Source organism: Staurois parvus, unplaced genomic scaffold (genome assembly GCF_062004578.1).
Source record: "Staurois parvus isolate SC_StPar_1 unplaced genomic scaffold, SC_StPar_1.0 ptg000077l, whole genome shotgun sequence".
Taxonomy (NCBI): domain Eukaryota; kingdom Metazoa; phylum Chordata; class Amphibia; order Anura; family Ranidae; genus Staurois; species Staurois parvus.
In genome coordinates this window covers 775311-799187 of record NW_028317873.1, presented here as the reverse complement: position 1 = coordinate 799187, position 23877 = coordinate 775311, and the positions used below count along the sequence as shown (strand labels likewise).

Here is a 23877-nt window from a genome sequence, read left to right as displayed (position 1 = left end):
TCTTAGAAATCTCCAGGCTACAGGTCCCAAACAGGCTTTACAAACCAAAGAGGAAACTTATAAACCAGTTTCCTCTGCATTATGAGAATTGCCTGGAGCCCCTCAACCTGTATGGTTGAGAATCCTGGGTCTCTATCATGATTTCCACCGTGGTAGGATACCATACTGCCACAATATATATATATATATAAAGTGCTACGTAAATTGACGACGCTATATAAGTACCTGTAATAAATGCCAAAACATTGTTCATATGTAGAATCTGATTAATACCTCACATGATTCATGTTCACAGATTGGTATTACCACGTGCCTTTAAAACATGAGAAGAAAAATGAAGTTCCACATCTTCCCGCTTCCCAAATACCTGGTTTGAGTGACCTTGCAGAACCTCATAATGATTTAATGACTGGAAGTCGCAAAAAATGGATCAGAGAGACAGACTCTGAATATGTCAAACTAGCCAAGCAAGGAGGTCGACCAGGTAAAGACCATATTTGGGCTTATAGAGCAATATCTGAACATGAGAAAACATCTAATCACATAGTTTAGTTTTTATATAGTCATGTACAATGCATGTGTTAAGGAATATCACATCAGTCAAGGTCACTGCACCCTGGGGTGCTGTTTTGGTTCCCCCAGGGTGCAACAAACATGGGACACAGATTGCCTTGAATCCGTATCATGCAGTGCCACAATGCAAGCAGGCAAGCCACCAGCATTATAACAATCAATGAAGCTCTAGGCATAGGGCCTGGAGGCACGGCATCTCACCCAAACCATGGCAGGACATGACACTGATCCAGGGCAGATGGCAATCAGGAGGGGATGGAAGTGCACCTCAGACCAGACCTGTTCTGCCTCCCAACCTCTGCCATGTTGTTGGAGCCCTACGGTAGGGCTCTCATGGGAACAGGGGACTCTAATGTGATGAGGGGACTCTGAATGTGATGGGGACTTTCAAGTATAGGGGGCCTCTGATGTATAGAGGATACCCTGATGGGAATGGCTGGGCTTCTGATGTGATAAGAAGATTCATTGATGGGGGGACCTCTGATGTCATAGGGGGATGCTAATAAAATGGAAGAAAAGGTTGGAAAAATGCTGACATATGAGATATGACATATGACATATGATATGAGTAAGGTTATCAAGATCAGAAAGTCTGCCAGTCAGTGGGAAAAGCCTTGTTTTCTGCTGTGAGTGAAAGCAAAATGTTCAAAAGATATGTGATAATAATGACAGTGTATTTATGAATTGCGTGTATGAGGGAGAAGGATCTTTTCCAAGTCTAGGCTGTGTACAGAGGGGTCTATATTTCACCATTAATGAGATATTATGCAGCTTTTTGATAGACGATGAGGATAAGTGAGAGCAAGGTTCTTATGATGTTTAAAATGCTTGGAGAACAGGAGACAGGCTGTAACTCTGTATTTGTTCACATATAGGTAATTCGACTGTATCAGATTGAATCATCAGGTGGCATAGCAGTTTAACCCTGTAATAGCTGTCCTAAGAAAAAAAAACTACTTTCATGGTCATGTAATACTGAGCCACTGATAGTGAAATAAATTGAAGTTAATAATACCTTCTCACAGCTTGTAACTATTCATTGTCAACATGACAGGTATTACAGTAGTAGAGTTAAAAAGTGTCACTAACATACACAAAATGAAAAAAAAATGAAAATAAATGACCAATGACTGCTGTACTCACCTGATATACACAAATTATTTAAACAAAATGTGTTGCACTGTCATATCCTGACTCACATTTGTGCATGATTCTTACCTGTGTGTAATAAATCATATCATAAATAACATAAAATTCATAAATCTATATAAATAAATAAACTCATCTGATGAAGTCCAAATAAACAAAACTAAATGAGTAAAGTGCTATAGCAAAAGTCTAAATAAAGTGCAAATAACACCAATTAATTGCCACTCATCATGCCATTAGACCTCTAATTGAAGGAGGTCTGGCTGTAATTTAGGGAAAAATCGCTGGATGGATGATCACCTCCTATCCCACTCAGGACTTGGTGTGGGAAAGGGTGGATGAGTGGAAGAATGAGCTCCAGCCAAATGAATGGATGAATGCATAGTGTGCCTCACTAGCTCCACCACTGCCTGTGATCTACACCGCCACCAGCATCTATACAATCCACAGCCTATTTTACTGTCATCTGGTCATATCAGAATAGTACATGGAAAAGGAAGGAGATCTCTCATGGGGCAGTAAAAGAAACAGGATTTATTTAACCACTTGCCGTCCGCCTGCTGTTTATAAACGGCAGGACAGTGGCACTCCAGGGGCGGGTTGCCGTTCATAAACGGCACCCGCCATTTCTAGCTGTGCACGCTCCCTGGGAGCGCGCAGCACCATGATCCGGTGCCCGCTCTGTCCTCTGGACACAGTGAAAGACCGATCGTCGGACGGGATCCCGATCATGTGATCACTGATTGGCCAATCAGTGATCACATGCAAAGTAGTAAGCAAGATGTCACTTGTGACATCATTGCTTACTACGTGTGAAATCTGTGAATGATCACAGAGGTCACATGGTACAAGGCTATTCACAACAGCTCACCAATCACCAATGTGACCAATCACAGCTCACTCAGGATTTCTTAATGGCTGCAAGAATGCAGACAGAGAGAAGGAGAAATGATTGCTTTTACATCCTATATGGGTGTAAAAGCAATCACTGTAAAAAAAAAAAAAAATCTTCATCACCCCCCATAAGTAGTACAGTGTCACCATGGTGACACTGTACTGCTAGGGTGACAGTATAAAAAAATAAAATAAAAATGTAAAAAAAAGTTAAAAAATTATAATTTTTGGTTATAAACTAATTTGGCTTATTTTTATTTTTTTTGCTAAAAAGATAACGGAATAAATTTCGGCCAAGATTTATAATGAAAGATTATTTATTTGCAAAATTTTATAAGAAAAACACTTTTTTTCAAAATTTCGGGAATTTTTCATTTACGTAGCAAAAAAAAATAAAAATCCCAGCGGTGAATAAATACCACCAAAATAAAGCTTTATCTGTCTCAAAAAAATGGTAAACAATTCATATGGGTACAGTATTGCATGACCGCGCAATTGTCATTCAAAGTGTAATAGCGATGAAAGCTGAAAATTGCCCTGGACAGGAAGGGGGGAAAGTGTCCGGACAGGAAGTGGTTAAAACTAGGCATCTGCTTAGATAAAAACAAAAGTGAACAGGATATCATATGAATGGCATCCAGCACCCCGGCGGACATCACCGTTGTAGCTTTCTTTTACTGCACCATGAGAGCTCTTCTTCGTGTCTATTTGCACTTTATTTGGACTTTTGGTATATCACTTTATTTCGTTTTGTTTGTTTGGACGTCATAAATGCACTTGATTTTTATGTTTTTTGACTATGAATTTTATGTTTTTTATGATATGATTCGTTATGCACAGGTATGGATTATGCACAGGTATGAGTCAAGATATGGCAGTGCAACACATTTTATTTAAATAATTACATTAGTAGACTTTTGAAAGATTAGATTGCATTAAATATTGAATAAAGCAAGTACATTTCAGTATAAATGCATATGTTTTTAATTTAAAGCTACATTATAAAATGTGTAAAGAGTTTTCTTTTTTCTTGTTAATTAAAAATATTTTCTACATCTTTAAGATTTGTTAAAGCACATGACACCTGCACCAAAGAAGACTCCACCAGTGTCCTATGCAGCGCCTGACTGGTACACCTATGAGAATTTATCTCCCCCACCTGAACCAGCTACGTAAGTTCTCTTGACTTCTCTTTCCTTTGATTTGTATTGAAATTTTACAAGAAAGTTTTACAAGTCAGGGCTCATTTAGTCCTCATGCACACTGGACGTTTTTATAGCTGCTGTTTTTGGCTTTTGACTTTTTTTGTATATATACATAATTTAGCATTTCTGGGTAGGGGGCACGTGCTAGCACCCTACCTGCGCCACCATTCGCGTCCACAGCTGTCAATCACCGGGTCCCGGACGGTGATTACTCGCCGGCGCCCTCTGATTACCAAGGATCTCTGATGGGGAGGAGAACTGTTTTGTTTACTAACAGTTCTTCCTGTCAGCTCGGGCACACTGCTTTGGATGGCTGTGCACAGCACAGCCATCCAAAGCAGTGTACTTACAGTGAAGCACACAGACACCGCCCCATAGTAAAACACACCCAGCACACAGTTAACACTTTGATTGGCCCTTATGTTAACCCCTTCCTGCCCAGGGCCATTAGTACAGTGTCAGTGCTTTTCTTTAGCACTGATCACTGTATTGGTGTCACTGGAGATTTCAGTGACACCAAGACAGTTGAAATGTGATTTTTTTTGTTTTTTTTACTGGACATGTTTAATAGCAAAAAGTCAAAAATATAGTTTTTTTTCTCAATTTTTTTTTGTTGCGCAAAAAATAAAAACTGCACAGGCAATCAAATGCCACCAAAAGAAAGCTCAATTTGTGGGAAAAAAGGGACATCAATTTCATGTGGGTACAGCATTGCATGACCGCGCAATTGTCAGTTAAATTAAGGCAGCGCTGTAACGCAAAAAATGGCCTGGTCAGGAAGGGGGTAAATCCTCTGGAGGACAAGTGGTTAGAATTCTATCTGTAGTTGATAAACAAAAACAGTTTTTCCATAATTTCTAATTGTGGTAAGTGCATGTTAGCATATGCACAACTGCCACTATTAGTTCTCAATTTCAGCAAAACCACAATGAAACAACGGCAGATTGTACAAACACAGCTGACAGTTTGACACTTACTCTTGCTCAAAGCAGGCTCAGACTGGAACAAAAAATAGACCTGGGCATTTTAGACTGAACAGCCAATTTCTGGGGGGGGGTACAAGGGCATTTGCGGTAGCAGTTGGTGACGGAATATTCATGGAGTCAGTCCTCCGCACTGTAATACTGTATAAAGGGGACTGCACTGTAAAGAGTTTGATTACAGTGCCCCTTTACAGCGCAATCCCCTTTATATTTCAGTGCCCCTAGAAATCTAATCACAGCACCGCCTATATATTCAAAGAGATGGCCCAATCCAGCAAAAAGACATCCCCATCCAACAAAGAAACATAAGAGACATCCCCATCCAGCAAAGAGACATCCTAATCCACAAAGAGATGGGATATCTCTTTGCTGGACAGGAATGTCTCTTTGCTGGGTGGGGATGTCCCGTCTTAGACTGGGCTGTCTCTTTGCTGGATTGGGATGTCTCTTTGCAGGACCCAACTGAGCAAAAAGACATCCCTGTCCAGCAAAGAGACATCCCCGTCCAGCAAAGAGACATCCCCGTCCAGCAAAGAGACATCCCCGTCCAGCAAGGAGACAGCCCGTCCAGCAAAGAGACAGCCCGTCAAGCAAAGAGACAGCCCGTGCAGCAAAGTGAAGGCGAGAGGCTGCCGTTGTCCCTTCAGTGCAACTGTGTGCAGAGGCCGGCCAAGGAGGTGTCTGTTTGTCCTCAGCAGCTGCTTTCTGCTCTTCACTGGAGCCGTCACTGCCACTGTTCCTGTTGGCCCTGCTTTAGGCATAGCCACACAGTGGGAGGTGAGCGGCGGCCATGGTCTGTGTTCACTTTGTCCAGGCCATGGTCGCCACTTACCTCCTGCTGTGCGGCCGGTCATCAACACGCCGCTGTTCTAAAGCCCGGCAGCCCCAGCCCACCAGGCAAATGCCCGGTGTGCCCTGTGGCCAGTCTGGGCCTGGCTCAAAGTATATATTTCCAACTTGTTCAGGGAAAAATAAAACATATGCATTACATATGTTTTCTTCTAAACCAGGGTGTATTACCTGAGACCTCATGCAGGTGTGCTCAGTGAGCTTTTTTATGCATGTAAATTTTTGTATAATAATTGTATTAAAATAATGACTCCGTACAGATGAACAGTTAAGAATTAGTATAACTCCATCAAGCCTTGTAAAAATGAGCTCATCTTTACGTTGCTATTCTATTCATTTGTATTACTTTTTAGACTAAGCGCCCCCACAATTGCACACATGTAAAGTCACTGATATAGAAGCTAATTTAGAGGTATTTAGACACCTGTGTCTGTATTATTAAAGCAGGCCTGGATCCAAAAAGTGATGATTTCCTGGGTTATAGGCAGGGCTATTTGTTTCTCCGAAAATAAGTACAAGAACTCAACCATGACCCCCCCCCCCAAAAAAAAAAAAAACCCTCCCCCACACACAAACCCTTCAAACTGCATCAAACAGTGGTTGTGGTCAAATTTTACTAACAGTGGGAGGGTCTTGAATGGGCATTAAATACCAGGAGTGCATTATGTACTAAGTGCAGAGTTTGGGGGGAAGAATTACACACAGAGTGCAGAGTTCAGGGGTTCCCTACATGCAGAGTTTTTGGGGTGCACTATGTGCAGAGTTCAGGTGTGCATTACACACAGAGTGTAGAGTTCAGTTTTCTTCCACAGCTGCTTACCCTCCTTAAAAGCTCCACCATCTTCCACGTTTTACTTTTGTTGCTGTATTAAGCTGAAGCACCCAGCCGTCCCTAATACCTCCCCACACACAGTAGGTGGCTTTGTCTCTCTCACTTGCAAGGAGATCATTCAGGAGGGGTATTGGCACCCGCACCCCTGGCACCTTCATCTTCCTTGCCCCCATCCTGCATTCAGTGGGAGCTGTTCAGGAGATCAGATCTGTGGGAGCTGTTGGACACAAGCACCCACTTCTAAACACAGAATCAGAGGCGGACTGACCATTTGGGAACTCAGGCACTGTCTGAGGGCCCGGGGTCAGTAGAGGGCCCCATGAGATGCCCCTGGTACTTTTCATAGGCTTTTTTGGGTGTGGTTTGAGTGTGAGCTAGGACACAGGGGCCCCATGATCCCCTATTGCCCGGGGGCCCTATGAGTTGTCAGTCCGCCCCTGCACAAAAGTCGGACCTTCTGTGTTTACAAGCCATAGTGGTTAGCAAGGAGCAGAAGGCCTGAGCCAGAGGTGGTGGAACTGAGTTCCACCAAGTTCCAGCTGAAAAAAAGCCCTGGTTAAAAGGAAACATTTAGAAATGTTAACTGTGCTGAGGAAGTACTCTGAAAAATGACTTTATGTTTAGATTTCATCCTGAAAGTTCCTGATTTGTGAGGGTGCCTATTTATACCTAAAGCTTCAAATCCATATATCTGCCATCTGAGATCTAAGGCACTGTGCCCCTGACTGCTAGGATATTTTGTGTTGTTACTGTGTTGTTCATTGTTTTCCTTGGAAACATAAGGAAATAAAGGACTGTCTTTACCAAGATGACCGCCTCCAAACACAGACACAGTGCAGAACACAAGCCATGATAGATCAGTAATGGGGAGAAGATCAGCTCCATAGGAATAACTGGTGACTAATCCTATGCCTATTGCCTGTCTTCTTTTTGGCAAAGCTCCTCTTCAAAAGAAACCTGTGCAGAGAATATATGTAGGCTGACATTGCTGAACTCTCCGTTTGAAAATTAAGATTTTGGGGGTTTTTTTGCCGGTAAGCTGATCTAGATTTGCCTTTTAACATGTTATAGATTTCAGAACTCAAGGAACCTCTCCTAATCATTACTCTTAGTCTATCATGGTATATTGAGTGAACAGTAAGCTATGATATCGGAATACAGTAAATAAAAGAATAAGGTGGTGAACCTAATGTATTTGAAACTTTAGCCTGCTCTATAGATTATTCAGCAATGAAAACAAATGGAAACGTATATTGTTAATAATAACAATAGCCAGAAAAAAATGCAGGCGGTGAAAAATTGATGGCCAGTAGAGAAATGCCCACTTATTCTTATAGTTGATGGAAAGTGCCCTCTTAAAACGCTGGTCTGTGAAGTGGCGTCTTGCATTAGAGAAGGGTCCTCCTAAGCTGGCCATACACAATAGACTTGAAAGAATGTTAGTACACAAAAATATGAAAGTATGAAAATTCTCATCAATACATTCGATGATGTGACGAAGGCCGTTTGAAAGTACTTTTGCTGTTAACATTCAATTTTTGAGTGATGTACAGAAGAAACCACAATCACTGTTAGAAATTTGATGTTCAAGAAACATTTTCCATCCACTTCCTTCACATTTTCTTGTCAGTGCGGTTAAAAACAAACATTAATTTGGCTCCAATGATGATTAGAAAATTGAACAAATTTTCTTAAAACAAAAATTTTCAGACAAAATTCTACTAGTTTATGGCCAACATTTGTTTGGTGATGGGTGGAGGATTCCTGTACATCAATGGTCTTTTGGTGGTAATTTGAATGAATGCTCCTTACATTGTAGGCAAGTGGGAGGAATACCCTCCGTACAGACAGCTAGAAAGATCCTTGGTGTCAATGGTTACTTATCTGAGAGTCATAAATTGCTCAATAAACTCCTAGCAATCTCTGAAGGAACCCTGTGTGAGAAAGGCTGATCTAAATGCTTGATTACTGTCTGAATCACTGATCTACAATAACAAATGTTTTTAAGAAACATTTTGCAGGGCACTACATGTATGTTCATTCTGTGCGAATGCCAGCAAAATTGAATATTACCGGGCTATTTTCACTCCATGGTGGATGTTCTTCATTCATATAAATAGTGTAAATTGGAAAACTACTGCATTATGGTCACTAGATGGAGATGAAGATTGATTTCCTATAATCATCTAGTTCCATTTAGGGGTCATAATGCAGTCTTCGATGATTCAAGCTATTTTTATTACCTAAGAACGCCCTGGAGAGAAAATAGCAGGGCAATGTTTGTTTTTTCTGGAATTTGCACAGAAGAAACATATATGCAGTTTCACAGGAGAAATAGCTCTGAAAATTCTTTATTAATACAACGTATTTAAAGAAAAGAAAAAAAGAAAAGTATGTGCATGTCAGGTTTTGACTTTCCTAGCCGCATGCTTCTGGATAAGAAACTCTGAAGGCATTCCTGCTAGTCAACCAGACAATTAGCATTTCTAGAATGAGGCCAACAGTAGTGGCCTGCATATGGTTTTTAGCACAGATTTCCTAAAATATTAAACTAATGTTTAGCATACCATGTATGATTCCATATATCCTCTGTTAGCAGTATCAGATCAGAGGAAAGTACCAGTTTGAGTACATGAATTGTTAAAGCTAATTATAATGATTTGGGAGACACTGCTTGATTTATTAAAGATGAGTCTATAATTGTACATCAAACGGACATCCAAATCACATACTTGTAGGGGTTGATTTACTAAAACTAGAGTGCAAAATCTGATGCAGCTGTGCATAGAAACCAATCAGCTTCCAGGTTCTTTTTTTCTCAACCCTTAATTGAACAAGCTGAAGTTAGAAGCTGTTTAGCTACCATGCACAGCTGCACCAGATTTTGCACTCTCCTCTTTTTGTAAATCAACCCCATAATGTTTATATGTGCCCACATATGTGTGTTTCATTTACAAATAACTGTGGTTTGCCAAAGTGTGTATATGCTAGTGTCCGAACATACATTGGCTAATAAGTAGCATGTAGTCAGGTGCAGTGTGTTTTCTCCACAGCCTGGAGAGGAAGTCATAGGGAAACCTGGTTTCTCTATCATTTCCTGGGTCAATTGGAGCGGCTATCTGGTTGGCTACAAAGCAGCCATGTGACCCTTGGTGGCCATCTTGGGTCAGCAGGGTCTATTTAAGCCCCTGGATTTTGGCATGCATTTTTCAAGTGGCTATTGTAGGGAAAGAGACTCTGCCTGTCAGGGACAGCAAGTAGCGGTAGAGACATCCTCACAGTAGAGAGGTCATCTGGAGGCAGATTACCTCTGGAGGGAAGATGTAAGCTGCCTGAGTTAACTTTTGAAGTTAACCAAGGGGTGATTGGTTGGTAGGAGGCAGGGTGGTCTTGCAGTGCCTCCCTTCATCCAGACAGGAACTGCAAGACCATCCTGTGTCCAGGGTGGTTGTGCAGCTCCCATCCTCTATCCAGATATGCTGTGCCCCCTGCCCTCTGCCCTGTGTACCTGTGTGAGGTAGGACAGGGAGGAGGGCTAAGACATTGCTGTGAAGGATATGAAGGGGGCTGAGGACACTACTGTGAAGGATGTGGGGGTGGGTGGTGATGTGTTGGGGGACTAAGAACACCACTGTGTGGGGATGATATGAAGGGGGGCAGAGGACACTGCAGTGAAGGTGGAGTGATGTGAACGGGTGCAGAGGATACTACTGTGGGGGGGGGGGGGGCTGAGAATACTACCACCGGGGGTGTGTGATGTGCAGGGGAGGTGAGAACACTACTGTGAAAAGGCTGGGGGGGGGGGTATGTAAATGAGGGCTGAGAACATTACTGTGAAGGCGTGCTGAGGACACTGCTTTGAAGAGGGGGAATATGAAATAAAGGGGAAATCTTGATGTGTCGCTGTTTAATTGGGCAACAATGTGGCAAAAGAGGTTTAATGTTGATAAATGTAAGGTTATGCACTCGGGGGCTAAGAATATGCATGCAGCATACATACTGGGGGGGTACAATTGGGGGAATCAATGGTGGTGAAGGATCTGGGGGTTCTGGAAGATCACAAGCTTAATAATGGCATGCAATGCAAAGCTGCGGTTTCTAAAGCGAGCAAAATCCTCTCTTGTATTAAAAGAGGTATAGACTCCAGAGAGAGAGATATCATAATACCCCTGTACAAATCATTAGTAACACCTCATCTGGAATATGTAGTTCAGTTTTGGGCACCAATTCACAAAAAGAACATTTGGGAACTGGAGAAAGTACAGAGAAGGGCAACCAAACTGATAAGAGGCATGGAGGAGCTCAGCTATGAGGAATGATTAGAGGAACTGAATTTATTCTCTCTTGAGAAGAGGAGATTAAGGGGGGATATGATCAACATGTATAAATACATCAGTGGTTCATATAGTGAACTCGGTGTAGAGCTATTCACACTGAGGTCATCACAGAGGACAAGGGGGCACGCTTTATGTCTGGAGGAAAAGAAATGTAATCTCCAAAAACGGAAAGGTTTCTTCACAGTGAGAGCTGTGAATATGTAGAATAGACTCCCTCAAGAGTTGGTTCTGGCCAGCTCAGTAGATTGCTTTAATATAGGCCTGGATTCTTTCTTAGATACAAAGAATATAACTGGATACTAACATTTATAGGTAAAGTTTTTTCCAAAAAAGATTTTTATTAGAAAAAAGCACAGAACAATACATATACAGATGTGAATCCAAAGTTGGACATGGCACTGTATGTCGACTCCCGTGTCGCAGACAGGTCAAATCATAACAGGCAATACAAAACACAACGTTGTAAAGCATTGTTTCAACATAATATTACAAACCAGGAAATGTACGTCATATATGAAGTGAGCAGAGAGATATATTGTCTTTTTTACCTTTGAGCAAGATTTTCTGTCAGGGAAGTGTGAAGTATGTGATATTGAATATGAACAGCACACGCTACAGCTTTAGATCTGTTTCGTGTGTCCAAGCATTGGATGTGTAAATGATATGGGGCGTAGTAAGTCTGTTTGAAGGACAGCGTTCTGTATCGGTTATGGTACGAAAGTGAAGATATGAGTAGGATATAGATGGGAGCTAGAGCTCAGGTAGAGAAAAGGTTAGTTAGTAAATAGAGGAGTGTGATGATAAAGGTAAGTATATAGAAAGGAAAGGAAGAAGGAAGAGAGAAAAAGAAAAAAATTAAAAGGGGGGGGGAGAGAATGGGTTGGGAAATATTTATAGGTAAAGTTAATCCAGGGAATATTTGATTGCCTCTCGGGGGATCAGGAAGGAATTTTTTTCCCTGCAGGAGCAAATTGGATTGTGCTTTGCTGGTTTTTTTTGCCTTCATCTGGATCAACTGTAGGTATAGGATTATCACTTTTTTTTTTCTTTTAATGGTTGAACTGGATGGACTTTTGTCTTTTTTCAGCCAGTCTAACTATGTAACTATGTAACTATGTGAGGGAGGGACTATGGCATGAAGTGGGGCTGTGATGTAAAGGGGGATTTTGATGTGCACGGGGGCACTGAGATAAGAACAGGATTATAATCTAAAAAGAGGGGGGCTGTGATGTGAAGGATCTGAGCCATTGCACAAACATTCAGACCTTCGCTGGAAGAAAATTTTACTAACTGGACTTCCATGAATTTCCATTCAATACCCCTGAGGTAGAGTCTCTGGAGAAATAGAGCATTGCCTGGCCTGGGGTTGACCTTTTTGTCCAGGGTGCTTGTTGATTTCAGGTTTGTAGATGGGGGCTACTAATGGTATGGAAACGGTGAAAGGGGCACATAGGGTTAATGTATTGATGACTATAGTTATGCTTTTAAAATGAACATCACATGGCCTGAAAAGTGACAATAGTACAAGCACCAGAACAACAGTACTGCAGCCTGCAAGCACCCTTGTTAGCCTTTCAGTCTTTGATTTCTTAGGGAACCCCATGGATCCCAAAGGCAATAGTTAGGGCCAGGGGCGGACTGACCATTTGGAAACTCGGGCGCTGCCCGAGGGCCTGGGGTCAGTAGGGGGCCCCATGAGATGCCCCTGGTACCTTTTTCATAGGCTTTTTTGAGTTTGGGCAAGGACACAGGGGCCCCATGATCCCCTATTGCCCGGGGTCCCCATGAGTTGTCAGTCCACCCCTGGATAGGGCCTTACATTTTCTCCAAGTTGAGTTCAGATGCTGCCCTATACGAACACTAAGCTCTCCCTCCTGTCATCAGCTGGACCCTCAGTAAGTATTCGAGGCACTGGCATTTTACAGTAAAATAACAGGAGGTGCAGTTACTGTCAGAACAGGGAAGGGTTTAATGGCTCTGAGGAAGAGGCAAGTCCTCGAAACACGTCAGCCTTTTGGATGTCTAAACTCCCTATTGCGGACTGTTACTCAGCGCGGTGCTGACCCAGCTGTTCTTTTATGATGTGCCTTGACTATATTGTCGTTTGTGAGTACAACACCTACTTTATTTTTTATTAAACATTTTTTATGGTAATGCACTAGGCCTGTGCGCCCTCTCTTTGTTCTTTCCCCATTCAGTATATTTGGATTCCCCCGCTCCATTTGAGGGCAGCAAGGTGTGCATGTTCCAGGACATTCTTAATGTGGTTGTAGCCTGCATCGAGTCCATCCCCAAGCGCAGGAGCATTTGTGTTTGCTGGTTTTTTGGAGAAAAGATGATGTTCTGTGTGCACTCTTCGCTTAGGCTCCAGAAAGCTACATACACACACACAGACTGGTTTGAAGACTAATATAGGTACTTGTACTGTTCTCCATGGAAATGTTTAGGCCATATCAAGTTTGCTTTAAATTGTGCTGTACATAAAAGCATTGTTCAGCATAAAAGGTTCCAATTAGATTTTTCCCCTGTACACTATGACATGGTTACTAAGAACAAAGTGGTAACCTTGAAGGATCTTCCAGACAATTCATCCAAGTCTTCCAAGAAAAATGAAACGTTTTGGCTGGAGGGTGTATCTTTTTCTGCTTCATTGACATCACTAGGACAGGAAGGGAGGACTCTAATGTGGAAAAACTGCAACAAAAATCTCATAGTGGATTTAAATATAAAAGAAGTATAGTCTATGTTCTTTTGCCAACAAAAATAAGTTGAATACATTAGATTTAATGTGAACCACAGGCAAAACATTTTATTTTTAAGTTTTGGATAGAGTGGAGGTGGATAAGAACCCCTGTCAGGTTTGTATTGCTGTCTGTGCCCCTGTTAGGGAGATTTCCCCTCACAATGATAACAGTAAACAGGACAAATAGCAAGTGAAAATAAAAGAAACTCCATATTTTGGTTTGTCCCCAGAAAAGTAATAGAGGGGAATCTTCCAATAGGGACACTAGTTCTGGTGACCTAGGGGGCCCCAAGGAATTCCCTAATTTTGAAGGGATTTCCTCTCACTTCCTGTTTTGAGTATGAGACAGGAAGTGAAAGTAACTCCCCCAATGGGACACAGATGGCAAAAGATAATCTGGTAGGGGTTATTACCCTCCCTTACTCTATCCAAAATGAAAAAAAAGTTTTGCTTTTAGTTCTAATTTAATTTGTGATTGCTTGAATGTTTATTTTTAATTATATACCAATAATGAATATAAATGTATTAATATTCTTGTATAAATATCTTGTCATGACAGTGCGCCACTGAGAAATGTGCCAGACTACATGACCCATGAAGACTTTAACGAGGAGGAAAGTGAACAGAAATATGAGTCAAGAAAAGGCCCATTTGATATTGATCAGAAAACCATTTGGCAGCGTGACTCTGAAGAAAATGAAAAAGAGAATCATAACAAAAAGGTACTTTATATTAAAAATAAAGAGCTAATACTACTTGACGTAAAAAAAAAAATAGCCATCAAATGAGAAAAGTGTTAGATATCTGGTGGATAATAAACTTCTTTGCAAGTTTGGTCTTTCCCTGCAATTTTGCTTTGGCGTGACTTTGTATAGCAGGTGAAACAAAGTGTACCGTAATTACCCACTTACACAGATGTACTGCTACAGGGCGGCTTTGCTGGGCAAAATCATGTAAATATACGTGGTTTTGCGTTTCCGGGTAGGGTGTGCGCCATTTGGACTACACTTGCTGGCTTGTTCTGCCTGTCAGACTTCAAATACTGTGAATGCACAGAGCTATGGAAGGCTGCCCTAAGTTTCTCCCTAGCTCTGATATGCAGAGAGGGCTTAGATCTCTATACTGGGGAATAATCTGTACTAAGGAGGATTTTAAGGGGGGGGGGCATTGTACCGTGGGGAAATTTTGGTGGGAAGAAGGGATGTGTACTGGGGGCAATATGGGGGAGTGGAGGTCTATACTGGGAGAGATTTGGGGGGAGGTAACTGTACTAGGGGGTCGAGGGGAAAGAAGGGAGGTGAGAGATATGTACTGGCTACTGATTTGTACTGAGAGTTGTAAACTGGCCTGTGTGTTAAGTACTGACCACTGCACTCTGCATTATGTACCCTTGACCTCTGTGTACATACTCCTGATCCCTGATGTCTGTTATTTCCACACTCCTGACAATGAACAAAATGCAATATCTCCTGCGCTCCAGGACCCAGACCGGTGGTGAGTAGATGGAACAAACTCCAAAAAAGGAAGGAACCACCGAAATAGACAAGGTCGTGCAGCTCCACACCAAGGCTGGGGAAGCCCAAACGAAACTGTGAGGAAGAACAACAAAAAGAAGAGCACCAACCTTGCGCATTACCTCAGTAACCAAAATTTATTGAATAAAAGAATGGTACTCACAAACAGCGAATAAAAACAGGCATGTAAGTCCTCAAAGGGACTTTAAAGGCAAGATGCAAATGCGAATCCCATCATGGAGGAAGCCACTCAGTACAGCTGACGCGTTTCGAAGGACAAGCCTTCTTCCTCAGAGCTGACTAGACTGAGAGTGTATGTTCCCATTTATGCCTCCAGACTGAAATAAGGCCCTCCCCAATGGGTTGGGCTGTCCTGGGCAGGGAGGAGGGGCTCGGGTGTCACCAAGATGCAATAAATAATCATCAAGATTTCATAAAACCATATAAATAGTAGACATAAAGGATAGAATAGAAATATACCGTATATACATATATGAAATCAATTAATACTACAAAATTCATTCATTAATACGTACAGCTTGTAAATACATGGATAAAAGTTTAAAAATTAAAAATGACCAATTAGCTAATTAATCTCTTCATTAAAAATTATTATACTATCATTCTCATTATTATTGTCATTGCACTAACGGTCAAAATGCATACAATAGATATAGAAAAAGGAAAATAGAGGAACTCACACAGTTAGATGAGCCATTCATGGCCAATGATTTCAGGATTATTCCCACAAAGTGGGCAAAGCAGCCAGAGTATTTTGATGAAAATAGTAGTAGTAGGATTAGTGATAACAGTTTGAGGAATGTTGTTTACACACTCCTGACCTGTCTTCTGTGCCTTACACACTCCTGACCCCTGAGCACTGTGCATTATGCACTCCTAAAGCCTGTGAAGTCTGTGCCTGTCCTAAAGTCTGTGAGTTACACACTGGTGACCCCTACCCTCTTTGCTTAACATTCTTGAGCCGTACACTCTGTTACATACTCCTGACCTCTGCGCACTGCACTCTGTGTGTTAAGCACCCCTGAACTATTTGCTTTCTGCTTTAGACAGTCCTGAACCCTGTGCTCTGTGTGTTGTACACTCCTGACCTCTGCACTCTGTGCCTTACACACTCCTGACCTCTGCACTCTGTGCCTTACACACTCCTGACCTCTGCACTCTGTGCCTTACACACTCCTGAACTTTACACTCTGTATACTACAGTACACACTCCCAAACCCTGTTCTTTGTGTGCTACACACTCCTGAGACCTGTGTGTTATGCACTCTGGACTCCTTCACTTTGTGCATTACACAACGCTGAGCCATATGTTCTTTGGACTCCTGACCCCTGTGTGTATGCCATATACCTTACACAGGGATCAGCAACCTGTATCTACCAATAGATAGCGGCAAGGTGACTAGTAGATCATGGTCTGGCCTTGCTGACCCACCATTCCAGAGAATCAAACAGAGTGCAATACAGAGGGGCTACTTGTAAAGTTGGAGCTGTAGAGGGGAGCAAGAGCTGCATAAGCAGATGCCTCCTCTATAGTACTGGCTCCTGTCCCATTTGGAGTGATACTAACTGCACTTCACCTCTTCTCTCGGCTAGCGGTCTCTAGAATGGTGTTACCACCAGGAAAGAAGAGATATTTGGGTCAGTGTAAAGCAATATATTGGGCATAATAGTATAGGACTGCTTTCACACTGTGCTGCGGTTTACCCACCCCGTGAGTGCAGTGTACCTGCAGCTTTTCTGCGAGTTTGATGTGCTTAGCTATAGACTTCTATTATATCCTGCAGGTTTGGTGCACTTTTTGAAAGCACGCCAAAACTCCTGAATGCAGGAGTTTTGGTGCGTTTTCAGAAAGTTCACCACACCTGCAGGATATAATAGAAGCCAATGGCAAAGCGCAACTAACCCAGGAAAGTCGTAGATGCGGATAAACCAGAGCAGCCTTATAGAGGGTTCAGAACAGTAAGGGTTCATGTACATTTTCAGTTTGGAGGGAGGTAAAACCTCATAGTTAAGATGTGTTATTGCTACTGATTTATATTATGCATCTGTTATATTATGATATTTTGCCTCAAGATGATTCGCACTTTAAACAAACGTCTTATGACCTGTCTGCGTTACGGAGAACATGCAAGATGTATATGCGCGGCCTGTGATCCGTATCTGTATATGACTTGATATGCCTTTCATATTTCAATAAAAATACTTTTTTGGAAAAAAAAAAAAGATGTGTTTGTACCACCCCTGCCCCAACCGCACATCCTTTAGGTGTAATGGCCAGGGGTGTACACATGCCACAACAGGAGTGCTACGTCCTGTCATGGTTGGTGGGTGTAGCACCTGCCAAGCATGAACCACATGAATCACGTGAATGAGGCCTCCTTATCACCTGATTTAAACCCATGATTGTCATGCAATGCACGCGACTGCAAGACGGTAGTATGGCAATTTAAGGATTGAATTAGGTGTGAATAGGCAACACTGTGCCCGGAGATCTTTGCCTTCTCCACTGATGTTCGGGTAGATCTCTACCTCTTTAAGGTTGCCTACCTCTGCCTTACGCACTCCTGACCCCTGCCTATATACACTATATCCTACATATCATAGTGCTGACCACTGCACTCCTAATGCTATAATATACATTATGTACTCCTGACCAGGGGTGGACTGACAACTCATGGGGCCCCCGGGCAACAGGGGATCATGGGGCCCCTGTGTCCTTGCCCAAACTCAAAAAAGCCTATGAAAAAGGTACCAGGGGCATCTCTTGGGGCCCCGTACTGGCCCCAGGCCCTCGGCAGCGCCCGAGTTTCCAAATGGTCAGTCCGCCCCTGCTCCTGACCAAAGTGTTTGTTTATTGTCTCAGCAACTAATTGTTGCTAAGTAATCACTGACCATTTTAATTAGGTTCTTCTTGAAGGTAGTTCATGTGCAGAAAAGCATATATAATGAGAGTGTTTTTTAAATGATTGTGCTGGGATATGTACATTTCTGTTAAGCAGCCCAATTATTATTAGATAGGACCACTCACCCGGTCCCTGTTGTGATGGGTGAGTGGAGCTGGCTCTAGTGATCAGACGGTTCTGAAAGCATGTCTTGCTAATGAAAAGTGTCCTTGGTGTTTTCCCTTTGCTCTTCTCTTCTGGGGAGTGATGGCCTCTGTACTATTCCATACGTTTTGAGGTGAATGAAGATGAACTAAACTGCCACATTGCTCCAGAAAAGCCTGAAGAACCATGTTTATGTAAGACTGAAGATTTCTTTATCTGACAATGTATGGTAGAATTTGGATTGTATCACTCTGTTCTACTATCTCCTGCAAGTAAAGAAGTTTTCTTGCACAAAGAGCCTCTGTGTAATGACCTAGAAGTACATTTTTTAAAGCAGATTTTAATGCTGAAAAATGTTTCCTCCTTTCCAAACCTCCCCCTCACACTACCTACATCGCTTTTTTAAAATATTTTTTTCCTTACCAAGTTTTCGGCCCTTCTCCATCTTTCCTTCTCAGTTAAGCAAATGATGTGCAGTGCTCCCAGTGCCTCCCAGGATATGTGATGTCATTCGCATAGTCTTCCATTCATATAAGGAGGGGGGGGCATGTGCATCATTGGAGGTGTTGGCCTGAACCCAGAAGAGTTGGCAGCCTCCCAATTACATCACACAAAAACATGGTGAGTCAGGACCTGAGCGGTGGCAGAACAGAAGAAGATCTTAGATGGACAACTCTGGAACTACTGGGTGGGTAAGTATCTGAATTGAGAACAACCCTGCATCGGGTAAGCAAAGACTAAATGGAGGGGAGGATGAAGTTCCTCTTTAAGTTCAGTCAATACTTCGGGAGAGAAAGGAGAGTAATGTCCTTTACTTGTGCAAGCCTGGTCAGCTCTGAAGTGGGTGGTGATGGAGGAAAAGGAATCCTCGCCTGAAGGTGAGAGAAAGCCCCCTTACACAGCATGTGCCAGGTGGCTTTATGGGCCCTGGGTGATCAACTGCATTTTTAGAGGTTCTGTCTGAACCCCATGTCAAACATAGGCCTATGTGTGTGAGTACTCCAGGCGGGAAGGGGTTAATAGTGACGTGACCAGGAGGATGGGGAGAGAGGAGGTCTAGGACATTCATTCATGCACTTAACAGTATATGGTATGGGCTGAACAACTTGTGATACCTTGCAACGTGTATGTATGGGAGGAACCCACCCATGCGTGATGGCCATATAGGAATAAGCTGGGTCCCCCTTACATAGATCTTTCCCAATCTTAAAAATGCCCAGGCTCCAGCAAATTAAAATTGGGTCCCATGCCAAATAGGGCTGTGCTGTGAGGCAGAGCTGTGTAAATTTCAAGATATGATGGACAAAAATACAAATTGTTTGGGAGGTGAAACAGCTCTCATATAATGTATTTAATTCATACATTCCTCGGCCACTTTAGTAGGTACACTTGTTCAATTGCTTAGTAAAGCAAATTCAGTCAATCACATTGCAGCAATTCAATGCATTTTTGCATCTAGGCATGGTGTAGAAGACTTGCTGAAGTTCAAACCGAGCACCAGAATGGAGAAGGAGGATTAAAGTGACTTTGAACGTGACATGGTTGTTGGTGCCAGACATGCTGGTCTAAGTAATTAAAAACTGCTGATCTACTGGGATTTTCATGTACAACCATCTACAGGGTTTACAAAGAATTGTCTGAAAAAGAGAAAATATCCAATGAGTGGCAGTTGTGTGGACAAAAATGCCTTGCTGAGGTCAGAGGAAAAAGGGCAGACTGGTTGGAAATGATAAAAAGGGAACAGTAATTCAAATAACCACTCGATACAACCAAGGTATGCAGAATACCTTCTCTGAACGCATTACACGTCAAACCTTGAAGCAGATGGGCTACAGCAGAAGAAGACCACACCGGGTGCCACACAAAAATGTTACCTGGTCTATAGTTCATGATTTCTCTAGAGATGGTTGTGCATGAAAATCCCATTAGATCAGCAGTTTCTGAAATACTCAGACCAGCCCGTCTGGCACCAACAACCATGCCACATTCAAAGTCACTTAAATCCCCTTTCTTCCTCATTCTAATGCTTGGTTTCAACTTCAGCAAGTCATCACCACGTCTAGATGCCTAAATGCATTCAGTTTCTGCCATGTGATTGGTTGATTAACAATTTGTGTTACCAAGCAATTGAAAAGGTGTACCTATGAAAGTGGCCAGTGAGTGTATTTGTATTGCAGTTTGCTTGGAGTTCAGAGTTATTGAAGGCGTTCAGAAGAAATTATGCAAACATTTAAATGTTGGATCTTTTGTGAAAACTGATATGCAAACTTATAGGTGATTATATAAAGCTCATACTTAAAAAACAGAACATTTCTGATAATATGACACAGAGATAGCAGACTATTTTAACTTATTCCTATACTGGTGATATTTGCATGTTACATGGTGTACCATTGACATCTTTACTGCATGATTCTAGGTACAAATATTAATAACAAAGGGCTTATTTTTTCCTGTCAGTTAATCAGCTCAGGCTTGTTCTACAAAATCATTAGTGTCAGGGTTTAACGAACCATATTTTACACACAAAATAGTGTGGGTGGACAGATTGGCTGACAGTCTCTAATGTGGATATGCAGTGTTGACTTGAGTTCATTCTAAGCATTTTTCATTATATTAAAGATTCTCTATATATTACTCTTCCACCAGTATCTTCTTCTTTCTTTTAAAATAAAAAAAAACCTTTGAATACTGTACATTCTTATTTCAAGCCCAGGTTGTCATATATATATATTCAGTTTTTTTTTTTGTTCTTACCTGCTCCTCTGTACAATCTTTTTTCCCTCTTGTCTTATTTAAGGGAGAAGTGTGTGATTTGAGAAAACAAACACACATATTCACCTCCATGGTGCAGCATCTGTTCCATTCTAACAATGTCTCTAACACTAAGAACTAAGCAATCACATGACCACTAATCACTTAGTTCTCAGCATGCTTAGAGCGGAGAGCAGTAACTGTCATTCACTGCTCTCCTCTCTGCCCTTCCAGCTCTCAGTGGAGCATGGGGCTGGAGTGGGAGAGAAAGCAACTGTCTCCAGCTCTCACTGGCATGTCTCCAGCTCTCAACATGCCAGTGAGAGCTGGAGACAGCTCTCAAGCTCTCACGCTCCAGCTCTCACTGGCAGTGAGAGCTGGAGCGTGAGAGCTTGAGAGCTGTCTCCAGCTCTCACTGGCATGTTGAGAGCTGGAGACATGCCAGTGAGAGCTGGAGACAGCTCTCACTGGCATGTTGAGAGGCCAGCTGCCGGTCGAGTAATCAGGATCATCCCGACAATATCATCCGAATCCTTGCAGATCCTGGAGCAGCTCTGCTACATCAGCTGATAGCTGGCAATAGCCAACTATTAGCTGACTCTATGTCGCAGAGGAGCAAAAGTAGGTGCACTCCTGTGACCTACATGAGAAGCATGCCCAAAAAACTCTTTTAATAGGATCCTTCTCCTATTTTTATGTTATTAACCATATTGTTATCTACCTCTCATTAAATTTGTCTTTTTTCTGATTAAGTTCTTATATCATCCAATCTACTAGTAGCCATTTTTTCTAGGTGTTGATACCATAGAACCTCTATCATTGTGTGATTGCTGCCTGAGCTGTCCCTAACTTCTCGCCCCTGAGACAAAGGATGACAGAAAATATCACGTTTGACTGCTGTCAACAAAATATGTATTTCCTTTGCAGATTTCTACTCAACTCCTATTGACTGTGTGACATCTGTGTAGTCTTAGATTTTACTTTCTGTCCTATTGATTAAGGGCTCTTCAATGTGTTCATCACAATATAAAAACCCTCAGACATTCTAAACCTTACCTGATCTGTACAAAGCTAATTAAAAATGTAATTACAATATGAATCTATGTGTAAGAACCCTGGAGAATCCAAACACCTGATTTCCCAAATGTATAAATGCCTGCTATCTATCCACTCCCTGCTTTATAAGGCAATGGGAATCAGAACTGGGACTGGAATTTACACCACACCAATTACAAAAAATAGTTAAATTATCAGATGTATCTTCCATTAGCTTTAAGACCCAAGAATCATGTTATAACATTTTATCCCGCTGGTATAAGACACCCTCACAGCTGGATACGTCTTTCCTGAGAACTGACCGCAATTGTTGGAGGGGCTTCCCTCAGGAGGGTACCTATATGCATATTTGGTGACACTACCCCAAAATACAAAAATTTTGGAGGGAAATTACACCTTGGATTCAAAGAACTACTCTTAAATCCATTAAATTCACCCCTCTGCATAACCTATTTCATGCTACCCCCTCCTCTTTTAAGTCCTATTGATATAGTGTTACCCCACGACTCTTGAACACGGCCAAGAGCCTGATACTGAAATTTTGGAAACAATCCTAGTGTTTTTGTGAAATTTTGTGAAACAATCCACTGTACAATATTGGAGGGGGAAGTAGAGAAGATATGGGAGGCAGAACGTTGGGTGTACACTGTTAAAAATAACCTTGAAAAATGTCATGCCATTTGGTCTGGCTGGATGTACTACTCTATGGTACCGGAGAGCCTAGACTGTACTGATACCTGACTGCTGTAACCACTAGGGAATCTCATTGGTGAGATTAGATGATGATATCCCATCACAGATATTTGTCAATATGTGCCTAGCATGTTTTCCATCATCTACCGCTTGATTATGCATGGCCTCATGGTCTGTCAACCTTCCCTTTGTTCAATTTCATGCTCTACTCATGCTTGGAATGGTTTTGTAAGTTGTGATCATTGTTGCTCTAATGTTTATTCATATGGCTAATGCCATTATTTCTGTTCTTTCTTATGTCTGTGCCCTGAATCATACTTTGTGTTTTAGTAATTGGCATCAAACACGTTCACTCATGTTTTTGTTTTTGTTATGACCCTGCTTGCCACTTGGGAGCTTACTGGTTATGTGCAGAGACATACCTCCTGCATGGCTGAGCCCTTACATGGAGAATGCCTTCACCTGCTGCCCATGACAGCGGGCAGCTGGGGACAAGGCATCAGGATATATGGACATAGCATGTCTGTCTCTACCTACTGTTCTGTACCTTATTGTCTCTTATTGTGTTTGAAAATTGTATTTCAATAAAAAGAGAATATACAATATAATCTACCCATTTGTTGTCTAGTGATAATGAAAGGGCAAAGTAAACCCCGTGGCTGCAATAGTGGCCATGAGTTTGTTTTCTCTTGTAGGTGTCCGTTTATGACACACAGAATAGCTGAGATTCAGAGGATCACAGCTATTCTCTGGTCATTCACAGTTTATAACACCCAGGAGAACATGTTCAGCCCTTCTCTGGAGATCTGTGTTCTCCCTCCAGATTCTCCAGCCCAGAGCTGGAGAATCGGAGGGACCACAAACTAAGCAGAGATAATTTACCTCTGCTTAGTAAACTGATCTCTTACTCTAATCTCGCGAGATTATAGTAAAATCAGCCGTTTTCCAGAGTTTGTAGACCGTTCTCCAGCGTTTGGAGATCGTTCTCCCTTCGTTCGGAGAACTGCTTCATAAACTGCATTCACAGGAGAACTGTGTTCTCCGAGAATGGCGGAGAACTGAGCAGCGATCTATTACTGCTGGTTCATAAACGGACACCTTAACCTGAAGTAGGATCCGTGTAAGTATTGAAGTAAAATGTTGGGTACAGTAAGGATGGTGTTTGTTATTGATCTTCTGTTAGGACTGACCCTGGAAGTGCTCAACTGTAAGCACTCCAAGGTCAGA

The 23877-nt window shown here is 42.1% G+C and overlaps 1 protein-coding gene across 1 annotated transcript in view; it reads left to right on the top strand.

Annotated features, from left to right (window-relative positions):
• CUNH7orf57 (chromosome unknown C7orf57 homolog) overlaps positions 1-23877 on the top strand; it is a 99594-nt gene that overhangs the window by 56241 nt on the left and 19476 nt on the right. Inside the window, exons 3-5 of the mRNA XM_089669439.1 lie at positions 296-484; positions 3680-3788; positions 14125-14287. Coding sequence (XP_089525565.1) covers positions 296-484; positions 3680-3788; positions 14125-14287 — 461 coding nt within the window. The remainder of the gene's footprint in view (positions 1-295; positions 485-3679; positions 3789-14124; positions 14288-23877) is intronic.